Genomic DNA, 24,392 nt, shown 5'->3' on the forward strand with positions numbered 1-24,392 from the left:
TTTTCCACACAAAACACTGAAAAACGGAGATCTATGCTAGGTTGACGGGACATGATCTGTGATTGCTGTAATTGCCAATACCGAGTCTAATAATGGCTGATTTCTGTGTTCTGACTGTATTGGTCTGGCCGATATATTTATATGGGCCTGGGGCTCTAGTATAAATCAGTAAGTGAAAGTTTCACTTTTTTTTTTAATATAATTTTTATCCCACAATTTTGTAACCCATTTTTCACCCCTGTGTCAATTATCTAATGTGATCCTGGGCTCTACACACTCTCCGCCAAACTCATGCTTCCTTCATGCATGAGTGTCCAAGTTGCTCCTTTACACCTGACAGGGGGGAGTTTCCCTGGTTGGACGTAGCGCGTGGAAGGAACACGTTATTCCGACCAGTTCGAAAGTTTCACTTTGAACATGACGTGTCAAAGATGAGTCATGCCAGACGATGACAAGGGGATGTACAGGATGCTGTGTGGGGCAGTGGTGTGAAGGGGGAAGCTGTCTCATGGCAGCAGACACTGATATATCTGCATTCTAGCGACAGCTAGCTGCCTGTCGGTTCAGTGACCTTAAACCATACACATCAGAGACGCCCAGTCCATAGTTACTTTGAAATGCTTAATTGCTTAACCCATTTAGAATTGAGGTCGATTCCCATGTTTCCTATGAAACCCATGTTTCTATGTCAGTTGTTCTCAAACATTTTCATGTCGAGGACCCCCAAAGATATATGTAATTGGCCGCCGACCCCCATCTGATAATATGTTGTTCCAGTGAGTATGGTGGGGGGGTCAGAGTCGGGCAGCCAATCATGACTAGGTCACGTCAAAGTCCGTAAAGCCACCAGCAGCGATCATAAGCCAGGTTTCACCTGCCAAAAATAGCTAGTCTCCTATCACGATATTGATATAATATCAATATATTGCCCCACCCTAGTTTCCAGACACTACTAGTATTCCGTCCCCTGTGTGTGTGTCCGGCAGTTCTTTGGATCAAAATTCAATTGTCTGGCGGCTGGCCCGAGGCTTTAATCCATTGAGACCTGGAACGCATCCATGTCACGTTAGCGTTTAACCACATTAACCATTAACCCATTTTGGGGCGGGAACCCCTTTTGGTGTTTTAAACATTGTTATAATTTAGCTATTGAAAAATAGCAGATCTACAAGCTCATAGCGCGCCACCGAGTGGCGCGCTATGAACTTGTAGGTCTGCTATTTTTGAAAAATCGTTAAAATGTGCCTCAAATCTTTCCGAAAATTGTCATGATTCAGAAAACTTTTTTTTTTAAATTTCGACGTCAGGCCTGAATGGGTTAATGGGATAACATTGTCCTTGACTCCGTTTCTTTCACTGCTCGCTGTTCCTTTTCTCCCTCCTCTCTTTCCCTTCACCCTCCTCTTCCACCCTGTTACTTTCCCGTCACCCTCCTCTTCCACCCTGTTACTTTCCCGTCACCCTCCTCTTCCACCCTGTTACTTTCCCGTCACCCTCCTCTTCCACCCTGTTACTTTCCCGTCACCCTCCTCTTCCACCCTGTTACTTTCCCGTCACCCTCCTCTTCCACCCTGTTACTTTCCCGTCACCCTCCTCTTCCACCCTGTTACTTTCCCGTCACCCTCCTCTTCCACCCTGTTACTTTCCCGTCACCCTCCTCTTCCACCCTGTTACTTTCCCGTCACCCTCCTCTTCCACCCTGTTACTTTCCCGTCACCCTCCTCTTCCACCCTGTTACTTTCCCGTCACCCTCCTCTTCCACCCTGTTACTTTCCCGTCACCCTCCTCTTCCACCCTGTTACTTTCCCTTCACCCTCCTCTTCCACCCTGTTACTTTCTCCTGTCTGCAGTTTTAATCTGCAAAGTGCACCATGGCCCATTAGAGCAGTACATCTGAGCTCTCTCACTCTCCCCCAAGTTGAGGGGTGTGTGTGTGTGTGTGTGTGTGTGTGTGTGTGTGTGTGTGTGTGTGTGTGTGTGTGTGTGTGTGTGTGTGTGTGTGTGTGTGTGTGTGTGTGTGTGTGTGTGTGTGTGTGTGTGTGTGTGTGTGTGTGTGTGTGTGTGTGTGTACCGACCGCAATGCTGCAGTCAGCAGCAGCACCGCAGGCATCATCATAGCATCTCTGTCGGACTGACTATGATTATAGTCATAATAATAGTCTTTTTGAATAGTTTTAGTCACCTGGAATGTTTTAGTGTTTCATGTATTTTGGTGGGCCTTGATGCTGATACTACACTTGCTTGTAGATCTGCTATTTTCAGCATGTGACCAAGTGTAAAATAACTTGTGTCTTTTCCTTGGGATCTCATGTCCACTGGTCCCTTCCTAACATTTTATATAAGTCTAGTTTTTATTTGTCGATGAAATTGTTAATACATGTAGTTTTAGTCATCATAGCTTAGTTTTCATTTAATTTCCATTTAGTCAACATATACAGTTGGGTGCCACCGATATTGTCCCTTATCATTTGACCCATTTAGGCCTGACCTCAACATTTTTAAAAAATCCTTCTAAATCCTCCAATTTTCTGAAATAAATATTTTCACGATTTTTCAAAAATAGCAGACCTACAAGCTCGTAGCGCGCCACTCGGTGGCGCGCTATGAGCTTGTAGATCTGCTATTTTTCAATAGCTAAATTATAACAATGTTTAAAACACCAAAAGGGGTTCCCGCCCAAAATGGGTTAACTGTCCTTTTGCGCAGATCACGCAAACCTCAGCAAAAAGAAAAGGACAATATCGATGGCCTCCAACTGTACGTTGTCGTGCGATGAAGTCAACGTGCTGGCAAATGAAACAGCAGATTTACAAGCGCCGCCACAACGTGCCACGTATATATACAAAGAGTTGTTGTGAGCTTGTAGATAGGCTATTTTTGGCACGCGACGTCGCGACCACATTAGTAGTACACAACAGATTATATACATACATTGAGCGTGACACACGAATCATGGAGTAATCGGCTGTATACGTACAGTACGTGCTAAGGCAGGGGTTCTCAACCCGTGGGTCGCGACCCCTCGGGGGGTCGCCAAATTATTTTAGGGGGTCCCCAAATTATTTTCAAAAAATAAATAAATAAAACATTTTAAAAAATAGCAGACCTACAAGCTCATAGCGCGCCACTCGGTGGCGCGCTATGAGCTTGTAGATCTGCTATTTTTCAATAGCTAAATTATAACATAATGCTTAAAACACCAAAAGGGGTTCCCGCCCAAAATGGGTTAAGGTTATTGTAGCAGTCAATTTATATTGGGGGTCGGGAGGGGGTGGGGCGGGGGTCCCGAGACATTGCCAAAGCATTTCCGGGGGTCCCCGGCCAAAAACGTTGAGAACCCCTGTGCTAAGAGACCAGACGTTGTGTGTCTTCACAGTATAGCTGCTCTCGGAATGATCTACACGCAGCTGTTTTCACTGGTGGAAACATGTACTCGCATGTTTTACTGAAGTGAAAGTATATCAATACTGCAATATAGAAATACTCTGGAATTCAAAATAGTCTTGTAACTTGGGTAAAAGTACAAAAGTATTGGCATCGAAATGTACTTGCACTACCAAAAGTAGTCATTATGACAGAATGTCTCATTTAAAAATTTCAAATGTATACAAAATCTTTTGAAAATAGCCGATCTACAAGCTCACAATGCGTTGCGTCGCGACGCATTGTGAGCTTGTAGATCGGCTATTTTCAAATGGCCGAAATGTATATAGGGCTGGAGTTGTTGATGCATGTTTTGTAATACATCTACAAAGTTACAAACTCGTAACTAAACGTTTTCGAAATAATGTAGTGGAGTAAAAGTACAATATTTGCCTCTGAGAGGAGTGGAAGTAAACTTATTGGAAATCGGAAAAAATACTCAAGTAAAGTAATTAAGTAAATTTACTTAGTTACTTCACACCAGTGGTTCCCAAAGTGGGGTCCGCGCCAAATAGCCAGAGGGGTCCGCAAAATAATTCCGTTTTTTTTCTTCTTTTTTTTTGCCAGTGAATTATGGTATGTGTGATATGTGAGCTTACCATAATAATCACAGTATTATTCAAGGGCTTTTGGATAGAAATTAAACAGACTGCATCACTTACAGTTGCAGAGGCTGAGTGTCTATGACTGTGACCAGCTGATGGTCGTTGACGCTTAATTGATGCATCAAGGAAGGAAATTATATGTTTCTGCACTGTCAAATAGGTCTACATCTATTCTAAGATAGCATCTTAAATACATGAAAATGTGTTGAAAATGAGTTTCATTTGTTTTAATACTGTACAAATAGTTCCAATGGCATCTAAATGTAAGGTTTCAAATTTGCTTATCGGTGTTGCAAGAATGAGGGGGTACCTGGAAAAACGTCTTCCTCCCCCAAGGGGTACCTGGGCCAAAAAAAGTTTGGGAACCCCTGCTTTCCACTACTGGGCTGTTTTGTGAGCCGTTGGCGTGCATGTGGCGCTCGTTGCACCGTGTTCTTCCTCTTGTGAGCCGTTGGCGTGCATGAGGCGCTCGTTGCACTGTGTTCTTCCTCTTGTGAGCCGGTGGCGTGCATGTGGCGCTCGTTGCACTGTGTTCTGTTTTGTGAGCCGGTGGCGTGCATGTGGCGCTCGCTGCACTGTGTTCTGTTTTGTGAGCCGCTGGCGTGCATGTGGCGCTCGTTGCACTGTGTTCTGTTTTGTGAGCCGCTGGCGTGCATGTGGCGCTCGTTGCACTGTGTTCTGTTTTGTGAGCCGGTGGCGTGCATGTGGCGCTCGCTGCACTGTGTTTTGTTTTGTGAGCCGGTGGCGTGCATGTGGCGCTGTGTTCTTCCTCTCGTGTGTCTCTCTAAAACAGTTGAAGACTTGCGTCATTTGAACTGCAGAGGAAATGCAACTGGATATCATCCATGGTCTCTTGCCAATGGCTAAAAGTGTTTCACTTAAACCTGGCGTGGCCTCTCTCTCGTCTCTCGCAGCCTTATGTCTCCAGTCCAGCGCACAGAAGCAGCGGTGGGACTATGTAAGCGATTATTAGCGATAGATTATAGCGATTATTTTCATAATCGATTTAACCCATTTTGGGCGGGAACCCCTTTTCGTGTTTTAAGCATTATGTTGTACTTTAGCTATTGAAAAATAGCAGATCTACAAGCTCATAGCGCGGCACCGAGTGCCGTGCTACGAGCTTGTAGGTCTGCTATTTTTTTAAAAACGTGAAAATGTATGGTTGAATATATTCTTTCAGAGCGAAGGTTTTTAACTCAAATCTTTGCTTCTGGTGGGTCCCGGAACAACATATTTTCAGATGGGGGTCGGCGGCCAAATACATTTTTGGGGGTCCTTGACATGAAAATGTTTGAGAACGAATGACATAGAAACATGGGTTTTTTCTGAAAACTGACATTTGTAGAATCGTCCTCAGGTCTAAATGGGTTAAATGATTTATCGATTAGTCGGATTATGGTCGGATTACCCATTTAGCTATCGCCTTTAAAATTTGATTTTATGTTGCTAACAAAACATTAAAGATGAATACCGGTAATTCATTCATAACCATGTGTTACAGTATGTCACTACTGTGCATGTGCAACTATCAGCAGATTGTACGGAGAGGGAGATGGCTCACCCCTTTTTTTTCCTTTTTTTTTAATGTATTTTTATTGAGGCTCTGAGATTTCACAACTGTTCAATCACAATTCAATGTATATAGAACCACACTTTTCTTTCTTCAACATAACATATGAAAACAACAAGAACCACAATACGGACATTACAATGCACACACAAAAAAAAAGACAAAACGAGTACACCACAGTCTTGACATGATTACATTACAGGTCACCAGAGTCTTTGTTATTCACTACCGTTCAATAAGGTACATTGAAGCACAGTCTAGAAGGGTCCACTGTATCTAAGACTGGTTCCCATACCTTTGTGAACCCTTCCATGTTATCACGGAGGAGATAAGTCAGTTTATCCAGAGGAACCACAGTCATTACCTCCGGCTCACCCCTTTTTAACTTAGTTACATTTAACACTGGAAAAACATCCACAAATAATTGCAAAAAAAACTCCAGCAATTAGCTGCCGATTCGATTACGATTACCAAAATGACTGTAGTTGGCAACTAATTGAATAATCAATTTGATTACGATGAATCGCTGCAGTCTTATATAGTAGAGGCCATAAAATCGCACCTTGAAAAGCCCTCCTGTATCCTCTGACAGAGATCAGAGAGATCAGAGACCGATGATGAGCTCTTCCTGTCCGGGAGGATTCTGCCTTCCGTCTGCCTGATGTCACAATTTAGATCTACGACCCAACGCCCCGTGACCCCCCATTCTCATCCCTTCAGGGTCATGCCATCATCATCTTTGTCGCCTCGTAGCCACGGAAGCGACCCGGGGAACACATGGCTATTCCGTTGCGCCGTGATTGAAGCGAAGAGAGCAGGCAGGCGTTAAATGAGCCCTTGAGGAGAACAAGGGACACCATATTCACCCTGCCGGGGTGGGTGATTGATGCCAGGAGAAAGTCACCTTCACGATGTCGTTATGACCCGTGTCCCTTTACGAGTGGCAGCTGGCCTTGTGTCGTCGCCAGTGTTGATTTCTTTTCTTTTTTTTTTGGCTTTCGCCTTTTTTTTTCCTACAGTTGGAGGCCATCGATATTGTCCTTTTCTTTTTGCTGAGTTTTGCGTGATCTGCGCAAAAGGACAGTTAACCCATTTTGGGCGGGAACCCCTTTTGGTGTTTTAAACATTATGTTATAATTTAGCTATTGAAAAATAGCAGATCTACAAGCTCATAAAACTGGAGGATTTAGAAGGATTTTTTAAAATGTTGACGTCAGGCCTAAATGGGTCAAATGATAAGGGACAATATCGGTGGCACCCAACTGTATATCTTTTTTTATGGCGGGACAGACAGTAGGCTGACAGGAAATAAGGAGAGAGATGGGGGAGTGACATGCAGTAAAGGCCGTCGGGATCGGGAGTCGAACCCGCGGCACACTGCCAGACTGGATTGCCAGCCAAGGTGCCTGGACCACAGAGCCGTGGCCCAGGCAGCCGCCAGTGTTGATTTTGACAGCAACATTTTGATTTTAGTTTAATTATAGTCATAATCATAGTCTTTTTGAATAGTTTTAATTTAGTTTTAGTCCTGGAATGTTTTAGTGTTTCATGTATTTTGGTGGGCCTTGATGCTGATACTACACTACACTTGCTTGTAGATCTGCTATTTTCAGCATGTGACCAAGTGTAAAATGACTTGTGTCTTTTCCTTGGGATCTCTTGTCCACTGGTCCCTTCCTAACATTGTATAGTCTAGTTTGTATTTGTTGATGAAATTGTTAATACATGTAGTTTTAGTCATCATAGCTTAGTTTTCATCTAGTCTCCATTTAGTTTTTGTCAGTGATAAAAGGTAGTCAACGGACATTCTTCTTCGTCATAGTATTAGTCGACCAAATCATCACTGCGACCCATACATACATACAGTTGGGTGCCACCGATATTGTCCCTTATCATTTGACCCATTTAGGCCTGACCTCAAAATTTAAAAAAATCCTTCTAAATCCTCCAGTTTTCTGAAATAAATATTTTCACGATTTTTCAAAAATAGCAGACCTACAAGCTCGTAGCGCGCCACTCGGTGGCGCGCTATGAGCTTGTAGATCTGCTATTTTTCAATAGCTAAATTATAACATAATGTTTAAAACACCAAAAGGGGTTCCCGCCCAAAATGGGTTAACTGTCCTTTTGCGCAGATCACGCAAACCTCAGCAAAAAGAAAAGGACAATATCGATGGCCTCCAACTGTACATAACTCATCTGCGTCCCCAGATCACCGCCGACACCACTTCCATTCTGGGTAACGTCTGCCATGTATCGTGGATCGGAAATGCTCCCACAACGTAGCCTCAGGGCTATTGGCGATATGGACCAAATACCTCCATCGATATTGTGATGATGTTATTGTATTGACAGTAATTCTTAATTTTTCAAGCATTTTTTTTGAAAATTGTAGATCTACAAAAATGGATAGTAGATCATCTTTTTGATTATTTTAGAAAAGGTATGAATACAAAGCAAGGCTTTTGCACACCTCCAGGCGACGGGTGTGTAGGAGAAAGACAGAAGAACCTCCCTCACACTGTCTTCACATGCAGTGAAAAGGTTTATTTAGACAGAAGAACCTCCCTCACACTGTCTTCACATGCAGTGAAAAGGTTTATTTAGACAGAAGAACCTCCCTCACACTGTCTTCACATGCAGTGAAAAGGTTTATTTAGACAGAAGAACCTCCCTCACACTGTCTTCACATGCAGTGAAAAGGTTTATTTAGAGACAGAAGAACCTCCCTCACACTGTCCTCACATGCAGTGGAAAGGTTTATTTAGACAGAAGAACCTCCCTCACACTGTCCTCACATGCAGTGAAAAGGTTTATTTTAAAGACAGAAGAACCTCCCTCACACTGTCCTCACATGCAGTGAAAAGGTTTATTTTAAAGACAGAAGAACCTCCCTCACACTGTCTTCACATGCAGTGAACAGGTTTATTTAGACAGAAGAACCTCTCTCACACTGTCTTCACATGCAGTGAACAGGTTTATTTAGACAGAAGAACCTCTCTCACACTGTCTTCACATGCAGTGAACAGGTTTATTTAGACAGAAGAACCTCTCTCACACTGTCTTCACATGCAGTGAACAGGTTTATTTAGACAGAAGAACCTCTCTCACACTGTCTTCACATGCAGTGAAAAGGTTTATTTAGACAGAAGAACCTCCCTCACACTGTCTTCACATGCAGTGAAAAGGTTTATTTAGACAGAAGAACCTCCCTCACACTGTCCTCACATGCAGTGAAAAGGTTTATTTTAAAGACAGAAGAACCTCCCTCACACTGTCCTCACATGCAGTGAAAAGGTTTATTTTAAAGACAGAAGAACCTCCCTCACACTGTCTTCACATGCAGTGAAAAGGTTTATTTAGACAGAAGAACCTCCCTCACACTGTCCTCACATGCAGTGAAAAGGTTTATTTTAAAGACAGAAGAACCTCCCTCACACTGTCCTCACATGCAGTGAAAAGGTTTATTTAGACAGAAGAACCCCCCTCACACTGTCTTCACATGCAGTGAAAAGGTCTATTTAGACAGAAGAACCTCCCTCACACTGTCTTCACATGCAGTGAAAAGGTTTATTTTAAAGACAGAAGAACCTCCCTCACACTGTCTTCACATGCAGTGAAAAAGGTCTATTTAGACAGAAGAACCTCCCTCACACTGTCTTCACATGCAGTGAAAAGGTCTATTTAGACAGAAGAACCTCCCTCACACTGCCTTCACATGCAGTGAAAAGGTCTATTTAGACAGAAGAACCTCCCTCACACTGTCTTCACATGCAGTGAAAAGGTTTATTTAGACAGAAGAACCTCCCTCACACTGTCTTCACATGCAGTGAAAAGGTTTATTTTAAAGACAGAAGAACCTCCCTCACACTGTCTTCACATGCAGTGAAAAAGGTGTATTTAGACAGAAGAACCTCCCTCACACTGTCTTCACATGCAGTGAAAAGGTTTATTTTAAAGACAGAAGAACCTCCCTCACACTGTCTTCACATGCAGTGAAAAGGTCTATTTAGACAGAAGAACCTCCCTCACACTGTCTTCACATGCAGTGAAAAGGTTTATTTAGACAGAAGAACCTCCCTCACACTGTCCTCACATGCAGTGAAAATTTTTATTTAGACAGAAGAACCTCCCTCACACTGTCTTCACATGCAGTGAAAAGGTTTATTTTAAAGACAGAAGAACCCCCCCTCACACCTTTGACCTGAGATCAGATTCTAAAAATGTCTTCTACATCCTGACAGTTTTTCTGAAAAAGCTATGTTTCTATGTCAGTCATTCTTCGATTTTTCAAAAATAGCAGACCTACAAGCTCGTAGCGCGCCACTCGGTGGCGCGCTATGAGCTTGTAGATCTGCTATTTTTCAATAGCTAAAGCATAACATAATACTAACACCAAAAGGGGTTCCTGCCCAGAATGGGTTAGACATTAACTTTTTCACGTCAAGGACCCCCAAATTGACGAATTAGCCCCATTAGAAAATATACGCGGTTGCTTTTACGGCAACCGCAGTGATTCTCAACCCGTTTAATTTCAAGGACCTCCAGTTTGATCTGAATCAGGCTACGGTTCCCCCATGTAATGGCATTTTTATCTCTGGGACCCTCATTTATATTGTAAAAGTCAATGTTAATATTGAACTCTGAGAGTGTACCAATGGAACCAAATGGACCCGTCAGGGGGGGGGGGGGGGGGGGGGGGGGGAACTACCTGTGAGTGGGGAGTGTTGGCTGATGAACGAATATCAACATCCTAATACATCCTAATGACTGCTGTCAAAATATGACCCCCAGTCAAAAATCACTTTGTTTGAAATAGACACTCATGCTTTCCAAGGTGTGATTTGGGGTCCTAGGGATGAATACAAAATGAATATCAACATCTTAAAACCAAAATGTTGAATTGTGGGTTTGAGCTCACATGCCCTTTTGATGTAAATCGAAAGGGGGGGGGGGGGGGGTCCATTTGGTTCCAATTAAACATTCAGTTCATTTATCTTTATCTTTATCCATAAAGATAGCCTGAAGGCCGTATAGGCACCTTGTTGTGAGCGTGTAGATCGTCTCTTTTCACTAGTTTTCTTTTCTAATTTATGGGATTGCTTAGATTTTTATTTGATTTCTTCATGAAATCACTGAAAGAAATCATCATTGACTTTGCTTTTAATTCATGGGAAATTGTAGCTTTTCTCGGGTATGTTTGACCCATAAAGGTTTGTCCGCGACCCACAAATGGGTCCCCGACAGTGGCCTACTGTATGATATGATATGATATAGTACTTTATTGTCAGTTTGCACTGAAATTTGTCTTGCGGCCCAGCGGCCTTGTATGCAACACATAGGCCATTCTTCGATTTTTCAAAAATAGCAGACCTACAAGCTCATAGCGCGCCACTCGGTGGCGCGCTATGAGCTTGTAGATCTGCTATTTTTCAATAGCTAAAGCATAACATAATACTAACACCAAAAGGGGTTCCTGCCCAGAATGCAACACATACGTAGGCCTATACACACGTTTAACAAAACACAAAAACAGAAATAAAAATACAGTTACATACATAGAGACATATAATAAGGGCACAGAGCAATGTCCACAGCTCAGTCTAGTGATGGACAAATCCCCCCACCCCTCACGCACACACACACACACACACTCCCCTGCTTTTAGTCTGCTGCGTGGCAGTGCCCTGCTTGCTGGGCACAGAATGCTGAATTATTCATAGAAGCAAGTCACGCCAAGCAGTGGATGATCAGCTGTGGCGTGCAGCTCACATGCATAACGCATTCAATGACGATGAGATTGTGAAGTAGCCTATTGTGAGAGTGTGAGTGTCGGTGCTTTTTTCTTTTTTCAGTATAAGTTTGCAAATGGAAAGAGCACAAAGTGTTGACGCAGGATGTTCCAAATAAATATGCTTTTGTCTCACAATAGAATTGTTCAGAGTGTTCCAGTTTCCACAGCCATGGATGTGAAGTAGATATTTATCTAAACTAATAAACGAAGGGGTGCGTGTGTGTGTGTGCATGTGCGTGCGTGTGCGTGCGTGCGTGCGTGCGTGCGCGCACCACACAAGCCGGCAGGGACAAATAACATAACTCTACCTATGGCAAAGATGTCCCACTGTGTGTGTGCGTGCGCGTCAGAGAGAGACATTTGTTTTTTGTTTATTTGGCATTTTTGCCTTTTATTGATAGGGTACAGCAATTAGACAGGAAAGGGGGAGAGAATTGTGGTGGGGGGGGGGGGGGGGGATATGGCAAAGGCCGACTGGCTCGGGACTCCAACCCGCGACGCCCCGTCAGGCTGGGTTACCAGCCCCTGTGCCTGGAGAGCAGTGTGGTTTTTGGCAGCAGATTTTGATTTTAGTTTTAGTCATAGTCTCTTGAATAGTTTTCATTTAGTTTTAGTCACATTTTAGTCACCCGGAATGTCTTAGTGTTAGTCTAGTTGTAGTCGACTAAATATCATAGTATTTTAGTCGACTAAATCTACAGTTGGTATGGTCGACTAAGATGTATTTTGGTGGGCCTTGATGCCATTGTAATGCCTGTGTTTTCAATTGCTGAAAATAGCCGATCTACAAGCTCACAACGCGTCACGCTGTGACGCGTTGTGAGCTTGTAGATCTGTTATTTTCAGCATTCAACCAATTGTAAAAGGACTTATACTGGATCTCTTGTCCACTAGTCCCTTCCTAACATAGTCTAGTTTTTATTTGTTGATGAAATTGTCAGTATATTTAGTCTTAGTTTTAGTCAACAAAATCAACACTGCAAGAGAGAAACATACAGTATTTATGTGAGTCCCAGTAACACACAGACCCCACCAGGGAATGAGTCCCAGGAACACACAGACCCCACCAGGGAATGAGTCCCAGGAACACACAGACCCCACCAGGAACACACAGACCCCACCAGGGAATGAGTCCCAGGAACACACAGACCCCACCAGGGAATGAGTCCCAGGAACACACAGACCCCACCAGGGAAGGAACACACAGACCCCACCAGTCCCAGGAACACACAGACCCCACCAGGGAATGAGTCCCAGGAACACACAGACCCCACCAGGGAATGAACACAGACCCCACCAGGGAAGGAACACACAGACCCCACCAGTCCCAGGAACACACAGACCCCACCTGTCCCAGGAACACACAGACCCCACCAGTCCCAGGAATACACAGACCCCACCAGGGAAGGAACACACAGACCCCACCAGTCCCAGGAACACACAGACCCCACCTGTCCCAGGAACACACAGACCCCACCAGTCCCAGGAATACACAGACCCCACCAGGGAAGGAACACACAGACCCCACCAGTCCCAGGAACACACAGACCCCACCAGTCCCAGGAATACACAGACCCCACCAGGGAAGGAACACACAGACCCCACCAGTCCCAGGAACACACAGACCCCACCAGTCCCAGGAATACACAGACCCCACCAGGGAAGGAACACACAGACCCCACCAGTCCCAGGAACACACAGACCCCACCAGGGAATGAGTCCCAGGAACACACAGACCCCACCAGGGAATGCTTCGCGGAACACTTGCCTAATAATACATAATATACATTTTGTGCCCATCTCGACTTCCCAACACTCCCCTTGACAATTCCCTCCCAATCAATAATTTCAAATTATTAATTTGATCTATTTCATCGCATTAAGTGTTCCAGTTCCAATGTGTGTCTGTTCATGTCTTTGTGTCATCACTTAACCATTCCACTTGTTTAATATGTATCCTGACTGCGTTCTCTATCCTGAGTTTCATTTTCGGGTTCTGAAAATGCATTTTCTGTTTTAATAAAAAGCTGGAGAAACATGGAGACTCCTGTTACTGAAACAAACACTTTATAGCAATGAGTACTACTAACACAATATAGAGCTCTTTTTTTTAATATTTAGGACTGACAATACAAACATTTTCAGTCTTTTGTTTCATCTTGAATCCATGTTTACTGCTCTACTTTACTTTATTTGTTTATTTGGACAGGACAATGCATATTAATGGACGTCACATGGACGTAAATACACCGGATATAGCACAGTTGCTAATTTTCATCCGCAGTCCTCACAAGAAACACAAAACGGAAAACAGACAGGCAAACAGTGGAATACATTTACATAACATTAGTGTCCTGAACCATCAGATCACGTCCTCATAGTGAGGAGATGGTGCCATCTTGTGGCCGTTTATGTGAATCAGCCAATATGATTTGTTACTTGACAGATGTGGAGTTTGACCTTTTGCTGGCCTTATACGCTAAGACAGTGGTTTTCAACCAGTGGTCCGGGGACCACCGGTGGTCCTTGCAGGGCTTCCAGGTGGTCCCCAGCTAAATGATGGAGAGTTGGTAAACAAATGGACCCTTATTAGATTGTTAACTCTTGAGAGCGAACAATTGTACACACTCGAGAGTTAAATTATTGTTAAACATCTGCATTACTTACTTTACAAGAAGTCTACACGATTAAATAATGTAGAATAGTTGTTATTTTAGGCCTGTTATCTCTCCTGACTAGCTCTTATGGTACCACATCAACACAGCATGGATGGAATTGTGGACAAAGTCGTATCCAACGACAACGAAACATTCTAAATGTTGTGTCTGAGAGGCTAAACCTCATCAAATGGTGGTTCCGTGGCTCAAATGCCGAATAAATAATGGACCCTGATATGATACCGGTTGAAAACCACTGCACTAAGAACATACAAGGACGTGGGCCTCTCGCTCTTTCTGTTTTCTGTTTTTTTTTTTTTACTTTAACTATTGAAAAATAGCAGACCTACAAGCTCGTAGCGCGGCACCGAGTGCCGCGCTACGAGCTTGTAGGTCTGCTATTTTTCTAAAATCGCAAAAATGTGGTGCACATCTTTGAATATATATTCTTTCAGAGCGGACGTTTTTAACTCAAATATTTGCTTCTGGGGGGTTCCTGGAACACCATATTTTCAGATGGGGGTCAGCGGCCAATTACAGTTGGAGGCCATCGATATTGTCCTTTTCTTTTTGCTGAGGTTTGCGTGATCTGCACATAAGGACAGTTAACCCATTTTGGGCGGGAACCCCTTTTGGTGTTTTAAACATTATGTTATAATTTAGCTATTGAAAAATAGCAGATCTACAAGCTCATAGCGCGCCACCGAGTGGCGCGCTACGAGCTTGTAGGTCTGCTATTTTTGAAAAATCGTGAAAATATTTATTTCAGAAAACTGGAGGATTTAGAAGGATTTTTTAAAATTTTGAGGTCAGGCCTAAATGGGTCAAATGATAAGGGACAATATCGGTGGCACCCAACTGTACATATACTGTATGTTTGGGGTCCTTGACATGAAAATATTTGAGAACGACTGACATAGAAACATAGGAGTTTTTCAGAAAACTGTCAGGATTTAGAAGACATTTGTAGAATCGTCCTTATGTCTAAATGCCATGCTGATCGTGCTCGTGTCTTTCTTGTGTCGCCCTGCAGAGGCCTTGTTGTTGTCCGGTGACAGACTCTACCCTGCCGTGCCGTCCCAGCGAATAGAGAGAACGCCCCCCAGGCAGGCTGGCCTCACCCTCACCCTCCTGCCTCCATGTATCCTGAATCCCAGGACTCGCCGGTCCGCCTCTCCAACCGACCGACTGGCTCACCTGGCATGAACTACAGGTGAGTCCTCGACACTGTGTGTGTGTGTGTGTGTGTGTGTGTGTGTGTGTGTGTGTGTGTGTGTGTGTGTGTGTGTGTGTGTGTGTGTGTGTGTGTGTGTGTGTGTGTGTGTGTGTGTGTGATTCAGCCGTGTGAACACTGTTAGATAGATGGATACTTTATTTGTCCTTTCGGACATTTGTTTTGTGCCAAGCAGTCATCAGGATACAGAAAACATATACAAACAAACAAGATCACAAAGTACATTGACGATAAAGAAACGATGCCAACAGAAGGCCACCAGTCATAGTTCCAAGAGGCATCACATAACACTTTATGCACGGAACTGAGATGGGGCCTGTTTGTTCATAAGTCCTATACTTATAGGAACAAACAATCTTGAGGCCCTAGCCCGCAGAGAAGGTACCATGCACCGTCGCCCTGATGGTAAAAGATGGTATAGACCAATTAATTGTTTACAAACATTGGGACTGGGCGGGTGACTGTTTCATGTAATCAATTCCCAACAGATCTCCAAACCTGTTGTTTTGGGGAGCGCTGGTTTCAGTCCATTCAATCTCTCTTGTGTGTTGGCTAGTGAGGTGCTCCCTAGGAGACATTTATACTTCAAAGCGCAACAGTACTCCACGCAGAGAACAGCTGATATACAAGCTCACATCGCGGATGCGACTGTTGTGAGCGTAGAGGTCTGTGTGCGTGACACCATCGCGGGACGAAGCATAAATTATACTTGATGGACTGCAGGTGCGCGTGCAGCCGACAGCCGTGCACAAATAGGCTCTGCTGCCATGTTCATGAGCGCACCTCCTGTGGTTTTGAGGACAACTGTTTTGAATTGCTATTATTGTTCAAACACGACAGAAACCAATGGATTATATATTTCAAGGGCGAGAGATCACAATAAAAATCCTAATCATTCTTCCTCCACACTGGGATAAAAACAGCATCTAAAAGTTTGATGGGGCGTTTTTTACACGTGAGTGTAGTTAGAACTTTTCCATTGCATCTTATGAGAGGTGGTGTTCTTCTGCTGCCTTTATGCGTGCACATGCTGTTGCTTATCAGTGTGACGTTGTCTGTTAAGGCGTCTATTGGCTGTGTAATGGGTGTGTATAGAGCGTCGCAGTCCCACCCCCTACCAGGGCCCAGGAAAGGATTCCCCGTTCATTTCAAAAAGTATTTATTTAAAGACCTTTTAAGCCTCGTACAAAGCCAACTCTTGTCGTGACAAATCATGACAACAAACAAATTAGAAAGAAGAAAAAAACGGCAGGTTACAACACTTTTTTTGTTGTTTTTCTTCTTTGTAATTATTTGTTTGGTCCAAAATATTGTGTTTGTTGTCATGAGTTGTCACGACTCGAGTTGGCTTCGTACCCCAGCTATTTTGCTGGACACGTTGATGATTTTATGGAGTTTGTTCTTATTAACCAATGATAATGAGCCATATGCTGTGTGTGTGTGTGTGTGCGTGTGCGTGTGCGTGTGCGTGTGCGTGTGCGCACTCGCACTTGTCCCCAGTGTCCCCACTGTGTCCTCAGTGTCCCCAGTAACAGCCACCAGGTTCACAGTATCACCGGGTGGTTTCACAGATCACAATATTTAGTATTGTGGCTTTGTGATGAAGTTGGATATAAGGATATGACAGTGACGGTGATTTATTTTCTGAATCAAGCCTCTATTGTTGGTGGAAAAATACCGTATATTGAAAACACATACCCAAACACATACAATTGAAGTATTGCTTGATTCTAAACGCCTGCCTTAAATGAACCCTGTACCAAATTTCTAAATTAAATATACATTAAATACATAGTAGGGAATATGACTTTTCTGTACGTTTTCTTTTCTTTGCCTACTTAAAATAAAAGCATATCATATCATATCATCATACTATAATTAACTCAACTAGACCTGTACGTGCTCGTCGGCCACCGGCCTACTTGAGAACGATGCAACTTGGGAACCTAATAATACCCATTGTCAACTTGTCATAGCACCCGTTTTAACTGTCTGTCTGTGTCCCACATGGAGATCTCTGTATCTGCCAGTCTGCCTGTGCCCGAAGAGTGCAAACTGACTGTGAAAAGTGTAGTGGTTAAGTAATCAATTGGCAGGTGTGGGGTTGCCATGGCAATCAATGAGGCAGAGGCTGGGAATTGCACAGGTAAGGGGACTTAGGCTGATTAGGCCCACTGGCAGAGCCTGACCAGAGCTTTTTGTGGTGGTTCTGGAGAACCGTGGGTCCGACCAACTCGATACCGGGCACTGCACTCCCTGTGGGGGTGTGGAACGTGTGTGTCCAATCTCCAATGTGAGTTGCGTGCATTCCAACCGTACACACACGCACGCAGACTGACGGAGACGTGGCGCATTTATAGTAGGATGTCTGAATGAATGTCAGAAACACTGTCGTAGCTCCTCACTGCCTGCACCAATCGCTCCCACTTTTCACACAGGCATTGACCATACTATTATGGAGGTCTTAACGAAGCCCTTTTTTTCCCCATTTAACAAATTATAAATGAAGAATTACTTTATTAGTGAATGAAAATAGCCCCACATGGGAAAACGCGCAACCTCACACCTCCTTCCCCCCTAGCGACACCTGCATCACAGGCCACTGGTGTTCATTACTGTAAGGGTGGGTGCAGGCTTTTGTTCCGCCATACAATTGGTCCGACTGGCATTAGACCGACAACCTACCTCAGACCCTATTGGTCCGACTGGCATTAGAACAACAACCTACCTCAAACCCTATTGGTCCAACTGTCATTAGAACAACAACCTACCTCAGACCCTATTGGTCCGACTGGCATTAGAACAACAACCTACCTCAAACCCTATTGGTCCGACTGGCATTAGAACAACAACCTACCTCAGACCCTATTGGTCCGACTGGCATTAGAACAACAACCTACCTCAAACCCTATTGGTCCAACTGGCATTAGAACAACAACCTACCTCAAACCCTATTGGTCCGACTGGCATTAGAACGACAACCTACCTCAAACCCTATTGGTCCGACTGGCATTAGAACAACAACCTACCTCAAACCCTATTGGTCCAACTGGCATTAGAACGACAACCTACCTCAAACCCTATTGGTCCGACTGGCATTAGAACAACAACCTACCTCAAACCCTATTGGTCCGACTGTCATTAGAACAACAACCTACCTCAAACCCTATTGGTCCAACTGGCATTAGAACAACAACCTACCTCAGACCCTATTGGTCCGACTGGCATTAGAACAACAACCTACCTCAGACCCTATTGGTCCGACTGGCATTAGAACGACAACCTACCTCAAACCCTATTGGTCTGACTGGCATTAGAACAACAACCTACCTCAAATGCTATTGGTCCGACTGGCATTAGAACAACAACCTACTGTACCTCAAACCCTAACCATAACCACAAGCATTGCATGTTCGCCAACCTTAATCCGATCGTTGTTTCCCCCCCCCCCCCCCCCTCTCTCTCCCCTGCAAGCACGCACGCACACAGTCAGGCTGTCAACATTAGCTTTTAGCAATCATTAGCATGGTCTGTGTAGCACCAAACTTTCACAACTAACTGCTATGTTTGTCAACCACAACTGCCAGAGTTTTGCTTTTGCCCAATGCCCACTTCAAAGAGCTTCTGGTCTAACACATCGTGGAGCAAACTCATTACGAGCCCAACGGAGGCATTCAGCCTAGCTGACGACAGCTCCCACACTAGTACACTCCGCACCTGGCCGGCGGCCGCACAGGCTGTCTGACGGAGAGGGGGAATGAGAGAGAGGCGGGGCTATTGGAATCTCTGGCTGCCTGCATTCACATGCATGCGTCTCTCAACCGTTCTGTCAAACTTCATCGCGCGTTAATTAAATTAACGCCGGTAAAAGGACTTTGCGTTAACGCACGATTAACGTGTTAACTTTGACAGCCTTAGTTTTATTATATATATATATATATATATATATATATATATATATTTTTTACCCCCGGGTGGGGGAAGCTTATTCCGCTTACCACCTGGGGGGGGCTCGCGTACCACAGGTTGAGAACCACTGGACTAGACAATTAAACACAATAAGCACAAGGAATTGACACTGCTGATTATAGTACAATTCCAATCACAGAGATTTGTGGAGAATTAAGACAGAACGAGACCTCTGAGCTGTGAATGTTGTGCAACATGACTCAAGCCGAGGCAGCTCCAACTCAGGTCTCACCGTCTCAGAGTCAGGAGCTCATTCTTTTATCAAACAGAATTTGCATTATGGGTGGTTTGAAGAGGCACTTTCCATGATTGTCCTAAACCTGTGTGCATAAGATAGCAAATATATAGGGAAAGCGCATCAACACGCCTACAGACACACCTCCACCCGCAAATATAGGAGTCAGCAAAATGAATAGTGGGTTGTGTGGCAGCAAGATAACGTTTACGGATAGTGGAAGCTCCTAAATGCGCAATCACGGAAAATGTTTATTACTTGAGGATAAAGCATGGCATAAGATGGAGCCCCTAATCTAGATTGCTTGCTATGAGACAATTAGACACAGGCATGGATGATTTTGGTTTAGAATGCACCTTGAGGGACCACTACACCTTTTCAACTTAACTTCGTACAGTTGGTCGTCGCTAATGTTCATGATAAAATACCACTTTTTTCCCCTACTCAGTCTGTGTCTCATAGGAGGGCTGCGGGCAGTTCAGAAACCAGTCTGTGTCTCATAGGAGCCTTTAGGAGGGCTGCGGGCAGTTCAGAAACCAGTCTGTGTCTCATAGGAGTGCTGCGGGCAGTTCAGAAACCAGTATGTGTCTCATAGGAGGGCTGTGGGCAGTTCAGAAACCAGTATGTGTCTCATAGGAGGGCTGTGGGCAGTTCAGAAACCAGTCTGTGTCTCATATGAGGGCTGTGGGCAGTTCAGAAACCAGTCTGTGTCTCATAGGAGGGCTGTGGGCAGTTCAGAAACCAGTATGTGTCTCATAGGAGGGCTGTGGGCAGTTCAGAAACCTGTCCACCAGTGACATCATCGTTAGGCAGATATGTTTTAAAGATGAAAAAATAAATAATAATAACGACATTATTATCGTGAGAACGATGGCTTCCATTTTCGCATTGCAACTTTTCAGGAATAGAAAGCCTGCAGTTTCTATTAGCTTAGTAGGAAAACAATTGTGTAATTTTATCATGAACATTTGTGAGGCCCAAGTAAAGTTGAAATGTGCTGAAGTTGTGCTATAAAGCTGCAATAATGTCTTTGTGTACTTGCTGGCATTCGAACCCTGGTCTCCCACTTTACAAATCCAATATCTGAGCAAGACGGAATCACAGCTTCTCCAGTGGTGACATTGGGCTTATTATGAGCTTCAGGCAGTGCTACCTTTGTCCAAGCAGTAGTTCTCCTACCGACGCCCTGGGTCTAAATGTCTCAGTGTAAGAGTATTAGTCTAGATGGAACGACACCCTTAGTCTAAATGTCTCAGTGGAAGAGTATTAGTCTAGATGGAACGACACCCTGGGTCTAAATGTCTCAGTGGAAGAGTATTAGTCTAGATGGAACGACACCCTGGGTCTAAATGTCTCAGTGGAAGAGTATTAGTCTAGATGGAACGACACCCTGGGTCTAAATGTCTCAGTGGAAGAGTATTAGTCTAGATGGAACGACACCCTTAGTCTAAATGTCTCAGTGGAAGAGTATTAGTCTAGATGGAACGACACCCTGGGTCTAAATGTCTCAGTGGAAGAGTATTAGTCTAGATGGAACGACACCCTGAGTCTAAAGGTCTGAGTGGAAGAGTATTAGTCTAGATGGAACGACACCCTGGGTCTAAATGTCTGAGTGGAAGAGTATTAGTCTAGATGGAACGACACCCTGAGTCTAAAGGTCTGAGTGGAAGAGTATTAGTCTAGATGGAACGACACCCTGGGTCTAAATGTCTGAGTGGAAGAGTATTAGTCTAGATGGAACGACACCCTGGGTCTAAATGTCTCAGTGGAAGAGTATTAGTCTAGATGGAACGACACCCTGAGTCTAAAGGTCTGAGTGGAAGAGTATTAGTCTAGATGGAACGACACCCTGGGTCTAAATGTCTGAGTGGAAGAGTATTAGTCTAGATGGAACGACACCCTGGGTCTAAATGTCTCAGTGGAAGAGTATTAGTCTAGATGGAACGACACCCTGGGTCTAAATGTCTCAGTGGAAGAGTATTAGTCTAGATGGAACGACACCCTGGGTCTAAAGGTCTCAGTGGAAGAGTATTAGTCTAGATGGAACGACACCCTGGGTCTAAATGTCTCAGTGGAAGAGTATCAGTCTAGATGGAACGACACCCTGAGTCTAAAGGTCTCAGTGGAAGAGTATTAAGGTCATTACACACTGGCGAATTAGCGACGCGAATAAAAAATTCGACACCGGAGCGAACACCGGAGCGAACAAATAAAGAGCGAAAACGGTCGCATTTTCGCACATTCGCACATTCGCCACTGATGTGGAAGCTTGCATTGACTTCAATTGGTTTTAAAAAAAGGCGAATTATTCGCACGAATAATTCGCGTCGCTAATTCGCCAGTGTGTAATGACCTTTAGTCTAGATGGAACGACACCCTGGGTCTAAATGTCTCAGTGGAAGAGTATTAGTCTAGATCAGGGGTTCTCAACCCGTGGGTCGCGACCCCTCGGGGGGTCGCCAAATTATTTTAGGGGGTCCCCAAATTATTAAAAAAAAAAAAAAAAGATTTATTTTTAAATTTAATTTTCACTTTTTTTCAAAAATAGCAGACCTACAAGCTCGTAGCGCGCCACTCGGTGGCGCGCTATGAGCTTGTAGATCTGCTATTTTTCAATAGCTAAATTATAACAATGCTTAAAACACCAAAAGGGGTTCCCGCCCAAAATGGTTTAAGGTTATTGTAGCAGTCAATTTATATTGGGGGTCGGGAGGGGGCGAGGCGGCGGTCCCGAGACATTGCCAAAGCATTTCCGGGGGTCCCCGGCCAAAAACGTTGAGAACCCCTGGTCTAGATGGAACGACACCCTGGGTCTAAAGGTATTTTGGTAGTATTATGAACAGTGATGGAAAAGGTGCTCAACCTTTAGCTATCGCAAATGTGCCAGTATGGTATAACATACTCTTCTACTACACAGACTGGTTAAACTAATGTTTTATTCACCAAATCAAGTTCAGAGGATTGCAGCTTTTAAAGTGCTTTCTCTTGCACAACAACATAAACAATTAAACATTTCAACATTTAGACTGCGAGGAGGACAGTTCTTTAGGTCTAAACTAGATCCTGGTTTGTCATAGTAGCTGATATTTCCTATTCCCTTTGTCTTCACTTTTTCCTCCGTGATTCTAAGCTCAACATTTCAAACTTGGTGTTCAGTGACGTCTTTCACCGTCTCCTTATTTCAGAACGGTGCCTTTTTGTTGTGGTCCTAATGGTCTCCGTTCCTCTCCTGCCTGCCTGTATCGATCTTGTTGCCAGAACTAACATCTTCTTTTGTACTGTTTTCCATTAACCCTAGTCTTTCCTCTTCTCTCTCTGTGCATCCAGTGCTCGCTATGGGAGCCCCAAACGACAGCTGCAATTTTACAGGTACCTGTCTTTCTGTCTGTCGCTCTGTCGATCTGTCGATCTGTCTTTCTGTCTGTCTGTCTTTCTGTCTGTCTAGTCTGTCTGTCTCTTATGTCTCTCTGGGACAGCCACAGTTTTCAACAGTTGGAGAATTTCAGAACGATCATATCCCATTCATTGCTACACAGTTTTAAACTCAGCAGTGCTGAGTCATCTGCGAACAGGAACAAGTTGCAGTCACAAGCTGATGTCATGTCGTTAACATTTACTAGGAACAGTAAAGGCCCTAGTATGCTTCCTTGTGTAACGCCACAGCTCACTGGGAGGGGGGGCAGTGTTCCGTTCACCTCCACCATCTGTTCTCTCCCCTCCAGGTAGGATTGTATCCAGCTCACTGGTGTGCTATCAAAACCAATTGCTTTTAGCTTGTTAACCAGTATGGAGTGGTTCACGGTGTCAAAAGCCTTTTGGAGGTCCAGCATGACCATGCCACAGTATTTGCCAGCATTCACCTCGTGTTTGATGTGGTCGTTCAAATAGAGGAGGCATGTGTCAGTGGAGTGGGATGTTCTGAAGCCAGATTGGAACTCGTACATTAATTTATTAGTGGCAAGATACTTTTCAACCTGTTCATAGACAATCTTTTCCATCACTTTCGAGATGGAGCTTAGAATAGAAATAGGGCGGTAGTTGCCGGGGTCTAATTTACGATAAGCACCTTTTAGGTGATAACCTTATCACCTTTAGGTCATAACCTTATCACCTAAAACGGTGACAAGGAGTTGAGGCCAGCATACCTTAGGTCTAAATGGGTTAAGCATTGACCCCGCCTCCCTCTGGTTCAGATATCCGAACCGCCGTGCCTGCAAATCCAAGGGGGACCACCCACCCAACTTCTAGACCAATCAGTGAACGGGGGGTGATAACCCGGAGTGAAAGGAAGGAAAAAGAAAAAATCAATCTGTGGATCTGTGAAATGAATAAGGTGGAGAAGAAGCACTGGTGATGTTATGTTCTTCCTTCATCATCACAGCTGTGTTGTTGCCGTGCTCATATGGCGTACAGCAGGGGTTCTCAACCCGTGGGTCGCGACCCCTCGGGGGGTCGCCAAATTATTTTAGGGGGGTCCCCAAATTATTTAAAAAAAAAAAAAAAATGTTTTTTAATTTTTTTTTCACGATTTTTCAAAAATAGCAGACCTACAAGCTCGTAGCGCGCCACTCGGTGGCGCGCTACGAGCTTGTAGATCTGCTATTTTTCAATAGCTAAATTATAACATAATGCTTAAAACAACAAAAGGGGTTCCCGCCCAAAATGGGTTAAGGTTATTGTAGCAGTCAATTTATATTGGGGGTCGGGAGGGGGCGGGGCGGGGGTCCCGAGACGTTGCCAAAGCATTTCCGGGGGTCCCCGGTCAAAAACGTTGAGAACCCCTGGTGTACAGTATGACTCCATCCATCTTCTGGTTGAGACAGCCAGGCCATTAGCTAAGTAGTTAAGGTGGAGCATGAGTCACGCTCTATCAAATGAAATGACTAACCAATCAGGAAGTAG

At 44.2% G+C, this 24,392-nt stretch overlaps 1 protein-coding gene across 1 annotated transcript in view; it reads left to right on the forward strand.

Annotated features, from left to right (window-relative positions):
* kcnab2a (potassium voltage-gated channel subfamily A regulatory beta subunit 2a) overlaps window positions 1–24,392 on the forward strand; it is a 200,063-nt gene that overhangs the window by 55,907 nt on the left and 119,764 nt on the right. The window contains exon 2 of the mRNA XM_079510145.1: window positions 15,086–15,265. Coding sequence (XP_079366271.1) covers window positions 15,192–15,265 — 74 coding nt within the window. The 5' untranslated portion in view covers window positions 15,086–15,191. The remainder of the gene's footprint in view (window positions 1–15,085; window positions 15,266–24,392) is intronic.

This window comes from Electrona antarctica (genome assembly GCF_951216825.1).
Source record: "Electrona antarctica genome assembly, chromosome: 9".
Classification (NCBI taxonomy): Eukaryota; Metazoa; Chordata; class Actinopteri; order Myctophiformes; family Myctophidae; genus Electrona; species Electrona antarctica.